The sequence below is a fragment of the Lagenorhynchus albirostris genome, chromosome 5, assembly GCF_949774975.1.
Source record: "Lagenorhynchus albirostris chromosome 5, mLagAlb1.1, whole genome shotgun sequence".
NCBI lineage: Eukaryota > Metazoa > Chordata > Mammalia > Artiodactyla > Delphinidae > Lagenorhynchus > Lagenorhynchus albirostris.
Window position 1 is genome coordinate 29787358 of NC_083099.1, and position 12732 is coordinate 29800089.

General features: G+C 39.6%; 1 protein-coding gene across 4 annotated transcripts in view; it reads left to right on the forward strand.

The window, feature by feature from the left end:
• The window catches only part of STAG1 (STAG1 cohesin complex component), a 435356-nt gene extending 426417 nt beyond the window's left edge, over nucleotides 1–8939 (forward strand). For all 4 annotated transcript variants that reach the window (XM_060149789.1, XM_060149788.1, XM_060149790.1 and 1 more), the window contains 5 exons: nucleotides 2106–2280; nucleotides 4455–4565; nucleotides 5119–5233; nucleotides 6733–6813; nucleotides 6901–8939. In XM_060149789.1, the coding sequence (XP_060005772.1) occupies nucleotides 2106–2280; nucleotides 4455–4565; nucleotides 5119–5233; nucleotides 6733–6813; nucleotides 6901–6924 (506 nt within the window). In that variant the 3' untranslated portion in view covers nucleotides 6925–8939. The remainder of the gene's footprint in view (nucleotides 1–2105; nucleotides 2281–4454; nucleotides 4566–5118; nucleotides 5234–6732; nucleotides 6814–6900) is intronic.
• The last annotated feature ends 3793 nt before the right edge of the window (nucleotides 8940–12732 follow it).

Sequence of the window (12732 nt, forward strand, 5' to 3'; positions counted from 1 at the left end):
TATCCAGGTTTTACACAGAAGAAACCAAAGGCTTAGAGAATTTAGGTAACCATTTATCTATACATTAATGGAGCAGTTAGTATTATCGTCCTCAGGACAGAGAAGCATATATGGACCAGATAACCTAATTTGGTAATCATTAAATTGCAAAAAAGAAAACTTGCTCCATATCAGTTTCAAATTTACCAAGTAACTAAGGTAAGTTACATGTCCAGAACCCTTAAGCAACAGAGTTTCATCTGTTTGGAATGAAGATGAGAGAGCTTTGCAAGAAGTGTTTTCATTGAGGAATCTTGAGGGTTAGGAGGATCGCTTCAAGAAGAGTGAGTTCTTCCTGAAGTTACTCTTTTACCAAGCACCTTCCTAAGAACTGTACTAGATGCTGGAGATTGGGTATTAATTCCCAGTGAAGAAAGGGAGACAGAGAAGCAGGCAATTTCAGTTCAGCGTGGTGAGTGCTCTGATGGGCCAAAAACGTTCTTTGGAAACATACAGGGAGTGACCAAACTCGTAATGAATCAGGGAAAATTTTTCTGGAAAGGATGACATGTAGTAGAAAGCTGAAAGATGGTTTACCAGGTTAAGAACCTAAATAAGACCATTCCTATGATCATAAAATTTTAAGTGCAGCAGAGAATAAAAGTTTTGAATTAAATGTTGAATGAAAAGTGGTATGAAGAAAAGATGTAACATATCTTTGCTGAAGAGATTCAGTAGTGAGCTTCAGATCAGTGGAATGACCTTAACCAGACAATAGGTAGGTATTTCCAGGAACAGAAAAGCCTATCCAGAACATACATGTGTCTGACAAAATTTTAGAAACTGGAGAATACACAGAGAGAGAATGCTTGATGGCAAAGGAGGAGCCTCACATGCACATGTCTCTGAGACTTATTGGGGGAGGAAAAACAATGGGATTCATACTACATTTTGTGATTAAAATTCTTCAGAAGGAAACACATAGCAGTAATACTATTTTTTAAGTCTTCCCACATCAAGAAAATGCAGTTGACCTAGAACAGTGGGGTGAGGGGGAGCATTAGGGGCACCAGCCACCTATGGAGTTGAAAATCCGTATCTAACTTTACAGTCCATGTACTTGATTCTGTATCCGTGGATTCAGCCAACTGTGGATCGTGTAGTACTGGAGTACATACTTATTTTTAAAAATCTGCGTTTAAGTGGACCCATGCTGTTCAAACCGTATTGTTCAAAGGTCAACTGTAATTTAGAATTTTGTAGGTAGAACTTCATGTAGCATTTTATCAGGATTTAGATATGCAAATAATGCTATAAATAGTAATTTAATCTGTTCAAATCTTTATAAATGATCTTTAGAAGAAGGAAAAAATAGTGCCTGGTCTCTTGAAGAAACTTAAATCTAATTACAGAGATAACATATACACATGACAGATCACCTGCCAATGCAGGACAGTGTATAATTGAGCCCTAAGTGAGCGAGAATGATTTTGTTTCCTCTGGAAGCTAAAAAAGAATGGTAAGTTGGGGGCTGAGTGGGGTGATCAGAGAAGACTTCTCTAAAGAGGTAGAAGTTAGAGGCATGAAATCAGTGAGTCCCTCAATCCAGCCCCGCAAGTATAACCTGGCCAAAGAGTTACTTCTCTGGTGACCAGTGCCTAATTGTGTAACAGGATTTGCTGATTTCTCAGTAAAGGCCAGCCAGATTTTAAGTGCTGTTGCCTGGCGCCCCTCTAAGACCCAGTAAATAGGCCTTTTATTGCTTGAGCAAAAGGAAGGTTAGAGGGGTCTCTCTGGCTGGCCACATTCTTCCCCTTCTGTAGGGATGGAGGGACTTGGAAGAGATGATAATGTAGGATAGCTAACATTTGATGTTTACATACATTACCTTATTTAAGCCTTACAACTCAATGAGGTCAGTTACCAATATCCCCTTTTGTATATGAGCAGACTGAATTTTGGAAATTTAATAGCTTATACAAAGTCACACAAGTGAGTGGTGTAACTGGAATTCAAACCTAGGCAGTCTACTCCAGAGCCATGCTCTTTAAATCTATGCTATAACTTCTACCAGAGTTCATTCCACCCATGACACTATGTGACACTCATTAACTGGAATTTTACAGATGAAAGTCTGGATAATACGTGGCTGAACAGGACTGACACCATGATTCAGACTCCTGGCCCCCTGCCGGCACCACAGCTCACTTCCACTGTTCTGCGAGAGAATAGCCGGCCCATGGGAGAGCAGATTCAGGAGCCTGAGTCTGAACATGGTTCTGAACCTGACTTTTTACACAAGTAAGTAGTAAAAAAATTGTTTTCTTGGCATAAAACCTGCAACTGTTAAAGTAAGAAAAATTATTTCATCTGAGCGTATTGTTTTCTCAGTTAATGAGAAAACAAAACCAGAGTTTAAATAACTTATATTAGAAGATGTATAATAAGTCTGCAAACACTTGTGGATCTCAGTTCCTCAAAGTCTAGAGACCTATAGATGCATGGTGTCTTACTAAGTGCTGATTTCATTTGGAGTTAGCAGATTCATTGGGCAGGTCTGTTTCTTCTCAGAGAGTTGCCAAGAACACATGCAGGTTTACTTCCTTGGCGAGAGAGCCTAGAAGAGTCTCTGCTAAGGTTGTTCCTAGTCTGAACACCAAATAGACTATTACTTTTATCAGCCATTTAATTAATAGTACTTTGTCTTGGTTTATATTTTAAACTTGAACTGTTCATAGATTAAGAATTGTTAAAGCAGTGATAAATTCTGAGAATAGCGGTCCTTTCTGTAGGATAATCAAGCTCTTACCTTTTTTTTACTGCACTAGCGATTAAACTGTTTTCTAGTACCACGGCTCTGAAAATCTTGGAAAAGGCAGGGTGATGGCATGACTTTTGCTTTGAAAACCTTAACTTTTTCTTTGTTATTTTCCATTCAACTTTGAAAGTCTGTAAGCTCCTCACTTGTGTTTCTGTTCATATTAGAGTAATGCTGTGAATTACTCTGATGGATAAGAGAGAATTCTCACTAGAACTCAACAAATTTAGCAGGTTGAAAATAGAAAGGGGCAGTGTTACAAGAATTCAGATCCTGGGTTTTCATAAGGAATCTTTGCTCTGAGGATCTGCCTTCTTCAAAGCTGAAAGGATCATCTTTGTCAGCCACTGCATAACTGGGCCATCTTAGAGGGTAGTTTGCCTTATGACCAGCACTCCCAATCCATTTCCTACTGGGGGAGGGGGGGTATCCTCCGTATTGGAGCCTTGCTTCCCTGACCTTACCATGTCAGTTCCTCCTGGCTGTGGTCTGTCGTCTTTTTCCTGCTACAGATTTATAGGTTGAATCAAGGTGGCAGCCTAACATGATATAAAGACAGCTGCTTCGAGAGAACTTTATGCGGCAGATTTTAGCTACCTAAAATCGTTCAAGTTTCCATCCCAAGAGTCATGTTGATTTTATGCAAGTGTCCACGTGCCAGTAAGGATAGAGTACAGGTGATTTGGCTCAGCATGTACCTGAGTCCAAACTTCCTCAGAAGGACTGAGAAAAAATGTGATCTACCCTCCCTTGTTCAGCTCTGGAGAGCTCTGAGCAAGGAAGCCAGCATCATTCCTGTCCCTTCGGGGACTGAGTATGCAGCTAGGAACACTTGTAAGTAGGGCAGCAGCTGGATACAGAAGTGTGAGAAGCGCTCTTGTTTAGCAGGGATTTGGGGAAAGAAGCTGATAATTTAAGCACCTGTTGGGGAGGAAAAAGTTTTCCTCAACCTTCTTAGGGCCCCTGGCTGGGTCTAAAGATTTAACTGACAAAGACAGATTAACAGGAGAAAAGCATACAAATTTTATTAAATTTTTACATGTACATGGGAGCCTTCACAAGAGAATGAAGACCTAAAGAAGTGACCAGAGCAGGAAGCTTTTAAGCCCTTTAGACAAAATTGTGAAGAAATGACAAGACAAACGAGTTTGGACTGGGGTAGTCCAACTAGGGCTAGGTAGTCCTCATCTTAACTAGGAAGATAAGCATTCGTTTAACAGGATTTGTTTGCACGTTCCTCTGCTGCCATCTCTGGGCTGATAAGAGTCTGTCTCCAGTAAAAGGAGAATTTATTTCCTGCCTTTAGGCAGAAAAGGGGGAACTTTTTCTGTGTTTTACTACTTCTTAATTGCCTTCAGCTCAAAACAGTTTTTATCTCAAAGAAGCATATTTTGGGGTGACATATTCTGATTGCCTTCACACCTAACAACTAGCCTCCACAGCCAGCTTCTCTTGGAGACTTAGGGATCTCCAGTTTACTGCCATTTCTGCAAAGACAGGTCCTTTGATAATGATCTCAACCTTGACCCTGGAATAAATCCAGCTAACTCCCCTTACATGGGGATTAGGCCAACCAACTATGGCTGTTTTAGCATGGGACTGATGACCTAAATTCCTCATCTGCTGCCACAAAATGAATAATAGTACCCTCTCTTAGTCCTCAGATGCAGATCTCTTGGTTAGGCCAGCCGAAATTAGAAGACTTAAATCGGAAGGACAGAACAGGAATGAACTACATGAAAGTGAGAACTGGAGTAAGGCATGCTGTGTAAGTGTTACATCAAGTGTCACAAGAACATGATCACTGTGTGATGGTCATTTTGTGTAACGACTTGGGTTTCTCTGATGTTTGGTCTTAGAAGAGGAGTTAAAATCATAATTTAGGATATGCTATGCAGCGTAGGATAGGAATGGAGGACATGGGTGCTTGAGGCTTTCAGCATTTAAATCCTAGTGTGCAACTTGCCAGCCGTGTGGCCTTGGATAAGCTCTAAAACCTCTGTGCCTCTGGTTCCTCATTTGTAAATTTGGGATAATAATGGCACCAATCACTTAAGAGTTCTGTGGGAATTGATACATAGCTAGCTAGTAATATTGTTGCTGCATTTAAATTATACTTCCTTCTGATGAGTTGAGATGAAATCTTGAGTTAACCAAATGAATGATTCTTAATTCCCTTAGAGTTCAATATCATAATTTGTGCAGTCTACTGGTTGTAATTGGAAGGTGTGCTTTCATTGGTTAAAAGATGCAGTGTAAGAGCCAGAACTCCAGGTTCTATCAGTCTGAACAGCTTTCTGACTATGCTTTTTCTGTATCAGTCGGGGTCTAATGGAGGAAGATGCTGAGCCCATCTTTGAAGATGTAATGATGTCGTCCCGGAGTCAGTTAGAAGATATGAATGAAGAATTTGAAGATACTATGGTTATTGACCTGGTAAGGAAGTTCAATACATTTTTCTTCTGTTAAAATATGTGAAGGTGTTGGTGTAAGATGATGCTCGTGTTTTCAGAACCCCGTGAGAGGAAGAGGAGGAGGAGGTAACATTGACCAACAGTGGGCAGGGCCCGTGTAGCGCTTGTAGCACTTGTGGGCATTTGGATGAGCTTATGTTTTTCAAGCCTGTTTTCAAAGCAGTCAGATTTTCAATTCTGGCAATAACAGGAACTGGCTCCTTATTACCTTCATGAAAAACAGCTTACACTAGATCTTTCAGTATAGCATGTTCATCTGGCCTCTTGTACTTTAAATTGGAGTCTGTGTACACTGCATTCCAACATAGCAACCAAATGCAGAATATGGACCTTATTTGTTCAATGTGAAGAGACATGTTTAAAATAAGGAAATCTGAATATGGACTAAGTGTAGGTGATATTAAGAAATTTTCTTTGTCAGAAATAGTAATACATGGTAGTTATGTTTTTTAAAAGTTTTTATCTGTTAAGAGATACATACTGAAGTAGTCATACGTGAAATGACATGGAGAAGAAAAAACAGGAATTCAATGGAACAAGATTGGCCAAATGTTTGAAAATTGTTTAAGCTGGGTGATGGGTGTATGGGAGTTCATCATACTGCTTTCTCTATGTACTAATTTGCTAGACTGCCATAACAAATACCATTGACTGGGTGGCTTCAACAGAAATGTATTTTCTCACAGTTCTGGAGGCTAGACGTCAAATAGCAAGGTGTCAGCAAGTTTGATTTCATTCTGAGGCCTCTCTCCTTGACTTGTAGGTGGCCATCTTCTCCCTTTGTCTTCACCTGATCTTTCCTCTGTGCGTGTCTCCTCTTCTTATAAGAACATGGATCACATTGGATTAGAACCCACCCATACGATCTCCTTTTACTTACCTCTTTAAATGCCCTGTCTCCACATATGGTCACATTCTGTGGTCTAGGGGTTAGGAGTTCAACATATTAATTTGGGGGGACATAATTTACCCCATAGCGTTCTGCTTTGTATGTTCTGAATTTTCCATAATGAAAAGGTTTGGTAAGAAATGTAAATGAGACCATATCCAATCTGTAACCCTCCCTCAACCCATCCATCAGTAGCTGTTCATCTACCTGCTCTGGGGAATTTAATGAAGTTTTGTCACCTAGTGTTTGATCAATCTTATAATTATTCCATGATTGAGAGGTATGTTCTTTGTTTATAGGCCCAAAAATTATTTATATGCATTTACACATTTATTGTAATTTGAAATTTATTTTTATCTAATTTATAATTTATCTAAGTGATAATTAAAAGCCAAATACTGTTACATTTTTCTTTAATGTATGCTCCTGTAAAAGCCAGATTCTTTTCCTTTCAAATTGACCCTTAACAGTTCTTTATATTTATGATACTATTAGAAATATTAGCTGATTATCACAGTTCATTGTCTTAATGTATCTCAGGAAAAAATTAAGTATCTGGCTTCTCTTTCCAGCCCCCATCAAGAAATCGGCGAGAGAGAGCTGAGCTGAGGCCAGATTTCTTTGATTCTGCAGCTATCATAGAAGACGATTCAGTAAATGTTAAATTATTACTGTTCTTTATTATGGTTTCTGGGTCTTGTTTATGCATGAATTTAATAATTGTGTTTCACTTTTTCTAGGGATTTGGAATGCCTATGTTCTGAAGTCTGAAGAAAATTTACAAATCTGGAACTCTATTATTTAGAGCTAGAGGCCTATATACTGTGATAGCTTGTATGGGGAAAAAAACACTTTTGATGTGATCTGATTTGTTTTTTAATCAAATGATTGAGGTCAATCCCTTTTTGCAGTGACAGAAGAGGAGCATGTAAATTACCCAAGAGAATGTTGGTGAATGTCACCTCAGAAAGACTGACCTGAAAAATCATTTGTGTCCTATTATTGGACTTATCCCAATACAGATGTGTGTGTTTTTCTGGAGGGAGGAAGAAATTTTAAATTTTTAAAACAGCTGTCAAGATAAACACTGTAATACACCTGTTTTATGAAAGCTCAGCATTGAGTAAAAAAAAATATTTTTAACTTTATTTTCCTGTTGTACAATTTAAAAACCGTTTTAACATTTTGCCTTTTTATGTTTTAAAAGCTAACCATTTTTATTAAACCTATGAGTAAAGCAGCTCATCCTAATTGCCGAAGAGTGTTTTGGAGCTCACTGGATTTGGTTGGACCTTGTGGAACACAGAAATATGGAGGAGCAGAATACTGACAAGCTAAGATGAAACTCTGACAGTGCATCTCTGCCAAAAACCATATACCCTCTGTGGACATGGATATGAATTCCCCGATTTTATATACTCTTGAATAAAAAGGTTTATTTTTATTTATAAGGGGGCATAAAATAAGACATGTCCAAGCAGCCATTTTTCCAACAGATGCTGTACACCATTCATTTTATATAGATTAGGGAGATTCAAATACAGTACATTTTCTATTGGTATTTGTTCTGTGCATTTTTAGCAACTTCTACCAGCAAATAAAGTATTCTCAGTAAAACAAAAACGGTTCTCAAGTTATCAGTTTGCTGTTTTTACCACTTAGTTCATGCCCTGCCAAATTCAAGTTACATGGACTTCCATTTTCTTAAAAAGATAATCATGAAGAACTCCTTCGCCATTCAAACGTAATTTTAAGTGTAACATAACCGTGTCTACTTCCCATGCACTTAATACCCTTATGCACTAATTTTGTGAATTAATTAAGTTTACCGATTATAGACGTATGTGCTGCATAGAAGTCTGTGCTTAGAGGGTGAAGGTCTTACGCTTACCTTGAAATACAGCAACATTTCAGTGTTAAATGTGCATATTAAGGATAATTCTTTGGGGGAAAGAAATTATGAATCTTCAGGACAGCCTTTAATGGTTTAGAGTTACATTCTGCTTAGACTTTTATGACTTGCTGCTACTGTTATTTTAAAAAGCCCACTTTCTTCCTTTCTGATTTTTAAAGTAAGCCTCAGAACTTCCAAACCAATCCATTTACAGCTGTTTCTGGGCTGGTTTTTAAAGTAAAGTAGCTGCAACAGAGTGATGAGGCTTTCCCTTTTTACCAAAAAACAAAAGCATTTAAAAAAAAAAAAAATCTGTGCACCCAGTGACTATGTGGGAAAGCAAAATGGATTATTTTATTCATCCTTTTAGTAAACAGACAAACTTTTCTCAACATTTGTACAGTTCTGAAAAAAACTTGGTCACCAAAAATGTTTTATCTGCTAATTGAGCAATTCCTGGGCTCCAGTTGGGGCTGGGGTCTCGCTTTCCTCCAGAAATGTGGGTTTCACTGGAAGTGAAGGGGCGGGGATGATTGGACTGTCCACCACGCCAGCCCTGCCCGCCTGTGGTTCTGGCCAGGGAGCAGGCTGGGAAGTGCCCTGGCACCTGCACAGATTGATCCTTGGCTTGACAGTTTCACGTGGAAAACAAACAGATGCTGACTTAGAATTGTGGACTACCGTGCAACAGAAAAGGCGTAATATCGACTCCAATGGGTTTCCAGTTCAGTTTGAAGTCAATCGAATTTTTGTACTTTCAGTGTCTCCTTGATTGGTTTTGCTAGTAATTCTGTAAATTGTACATTTGCAATATGAGGTTTTTTTCCTTTTGTACAATTTGAAACTGATGCTTCACCTTTCCTTTAATAAACTATTCAAAATCAGGCTTGTGGTAGTCATCCTATTGTTCCTACTAGGTAAAGCTTTAAAGGGGTGATTTCTTGTCCTGTCGACAGAATGATGAAGCTTTCCCTTTTTACCAAAAACTGAGAGTTTGCTCTTTCAGATCATTTGTTAAATGATGGCAAAATTCCTGTATCAAATGAGGCTTTACTTTTTTAAGCAAGCAGAATCTTAGGACTAGCTCATCAGTTTTCTTTCATTCTTTGTATTTCCTTGGAGAGAGTGAGAGACGACTAGCTAGGCCAAGTGGTCTGTGATTCAAGAGGAAGCCTCTCGTGGGCTGCGTTTTGGAAGAGGCATTCAGGGATTATCAACTGGTCTGAAGCCTGGGTCCTTCCCCCACCCGAGATCCAGACCCAGCACTTCTGCACGGTTGCCCCCATAGCAGTGCCCTGTAAAGATCACTTGTGTTCTACATGGCTGCTGAAGTGAGGGTTTCTCTTGACACTGCTGCCAGGTGTCACTCTGAACAAAACTGTATCCTATACTTTATGGGCCTGACTGTGTTCTTTGGGCCGTGTTCATTAGATGGCCTAAGATGGCTGTGCAGAAGAGGCAGGAATGCAGGGGATAAATCGGCAGGTGAGCTTTCCAGGCAGCCCAGGAGGGAATGTGATGAGCACGGATCTCTGTAGCAGCTCATCTTGAAGGTTATGTGTTTATGAGATTAGACCAGGGCTTTACCCATGTGTGACTCTACCTTCGGACAAGCTTGCAAACCTCCCAGATGTGACTTGACTGTGACTCTCCATTGGCCCTGCTCTCAGAAAAGAATCTATCAAACAAGGCGCAGTGTCTTCATGGGAAACAAAGGCTTAGTGCCTGCTCAGGCTCCACATATCAGACCAAACTCAGGTAAGGTTCCATCCATGCCCTCCTAAGTGCCTTGCTCTGTAGGGGTCTACACTGGGCATCACGTCTTGAAGGATAGCTTTCTGCTCCCAAGGACACATAAATGAGGCATTTCTCATCTCCAGGACAGTAGGGACATGGTCAGTACCTACCTACTAAGGCTGCCACATCTGCCCAAATGTGCTGGCTGGATTCCACACAGGCCCCAGACTGAGGCTCCGCCCACTGAGTAGCCACAGCTTCTGCTTGGAATGGTGGAGATCCCATGCTGACAGGGAAGCAAGAGCATGAGGACCTGTAGTTTCACTAAAATATATATAATAAAGCCACAGCTCGCCAGAAATCCTTTGAAACCAGAAGGACTTAAAGTTCACATCTGTCAAACAGGTGGAGTCTGTGTTGATTCAACAACTCCATCAAGGGTGTTAAGTCAGTGTATACTGGGTGAGTGTCTTTCACAGGCTTCTCTTACTCTGGGCAAACCACATCTCACGTGCCAGCAAAAAGCATCAGTGCATCCAGAAGCAGAGGATTGGGCTGGGGAGACCAAGACATGGTCAGGAGAGAAGCTGGAAAGACTTTACACAAACAAGCACTGGAAGGGTGCTCATGGATGTGCGTGCTCCCATTATTCCAGCAACTCAAAAGGATGCCATCATGCATAAGGTAGGAAAGTTTTCCAAATTTAGTAGCTCTTTGGGTTGATACAATCCCAAGTGGAGCAGACCACCACCTTTCTCACTCCAACCCTTTGGGATCAGACAGTACTGCCTGGGTTCAAATCCCAGCTTCACCACTCATTAGCTGCGTGGTTCAGGACAAATCGGTTTACATACTTAGGGCAGGGACAGTTACAGCAGGACACTCATAGAGCCTCCTACCTCCACTACAACTCGCTGTATTATCTGCTCTCGGTCTAAACACATTTGCCAGCGCTCCACTCAGTACACCCAAGTCCTCTCTGGTTACAAGATTCATCATTTTTCTCTGTCCCTTTAAGACGAGACCACAGTTGGGAAAGGCATTCCTAAGAGCAGCTGATGAGAAAACTGACTGCTGCTCTGCAATACACTGAGGCTGGTCTACTTGACAGAGCTTCCAAGATCTTGCAGCTCCGTGTCTCCGCCACCAGCTTGGTTTTCAGATGGGCCAAATCCTAGCTTGACAGACCCCAGAAATTGGATTGGCCAGGCAACTTTAAGCTATTGAGCCACATGCTAACCAACCCGTATGGTTCTTCCTTAGCCAGGAGGCCTCTAAAAGACCAGGAGTCTGCCACCACTCCTTTCCCAGCTCCAGTGGCTTACAGTCTTACTGCTGGTGCCAAAGAGAAGTACAAGGAGCCTCTGGCCAAACATCTCTGCCCCCTAGGAACTAACCACCTAGTTAGGAAGACAAAAATATGTTTCAGGCCATATGTTTGCTTCTAAATTTCATCTACTAAAAGAAACCAGGGCTCTTAGAGAAATCACTGAATCTGCAGCTGGGTGAGGAAAATATAAGATGAACCTGGTACATTACCGTGTGTCAAAAAATAAGGAAGTGCACAAAAAATTATTGTGACATATCAAAAGGACTGAGGAACCAGCTTGAAAGAGCCCCCCTCTGGCTGTATCACGAAATTCTGAGCATCAAAATAAGTAACAAATTTTTAAAGAACTCATCAGTCTCTGTTTTTTCTTGATTGAATGACTGAATATATTCATTCACTAAAACATTTATGAAACACCTACTGTGTACTAAGCCCAGATTTCAGTTATGAATAATAATATATGATTCTCAATAAACTAGTATAATGTGTGTTTGAAAATTTGATAGGGTGATAGCATAGTAAGAAAAATATATTATTTCAGGAAAAAATGTTTAAAAATGAAAAAATAATTTATGCATCTAAATTGATACTAAAAACTTAAAGAAGAGAAAGCTCTTTCTTCTTTCCTTGTGGATATAATGATAGGGTTAGAAATACAGTATTTTACCACCAACATAGAACAGCTGATTGAAGCAAGAATCATAATGGATACTAAAAAGTAGTGGATGAAAGTGTGCTGACAGGCTTAAAGAATGCCTATCAGACTCAATTTCATCAATAATGGAAAAACCTAACGTGTTTCCTAATGTAATACAAGGAAAGAACACTCCTGTGTATTACTCCTACCTGGATCTAAATGTCTGTAAACAATCAGACAAACCCAAATTGAGGGACATTCTACAAAATAATTGGCGAACATGCTTCAACAGTGTCAGTGTCATTAAAGACTATGTAAGACAATGAGCCTTGTTTCATATGAAATAAGCATTGACATTTGGGGGGACAAAAGGTCATGATTCTGCAACTTTCAAATAGGTCAGTAAAAATAGTAATTATATATTTATATAAAAGATGAAGCAAATGTAGAAAATGTTAAGAACTGGGTAATCTAGGTGAAGGGTATACACCTCTTGCAACATTTCCACAGGTTAGAAATTTTCCAAAATAAGTTTTTTAAAATGTGAGAACACGTTTCTGGAAAGAAGTTAATATAGGGTAAGAAATTAATATAGGGTGTATGCCTTACTGAGCATCTATTCTGGTAGACACACACACACACACACACACACACACACACACAATTACAAACATCACCTTTAATCCTCAACAATTCTGAAGGAATTGAAAGGATAGGACATATCATTTAACTGTTATATTATTTAAAAGTAAGAAAACCAAAAGCCTAAGCAGACAAGTACTTCACCCTAAAAGCTTATTATCTCACCTTTAGAGAAAAAAAAATTAATTCTTGGGAAAAGAAAGGAAAGCAATACACAGAGGTGTTAAATAAGGGTCAGCGCTAAGTGAATACTATAGTGTTTTCTTTAGTTTTCTTGATTTTTCAGATTTTTACCACAAAAAAATAAGATTTATGCTCAAAAACTGCTGGGA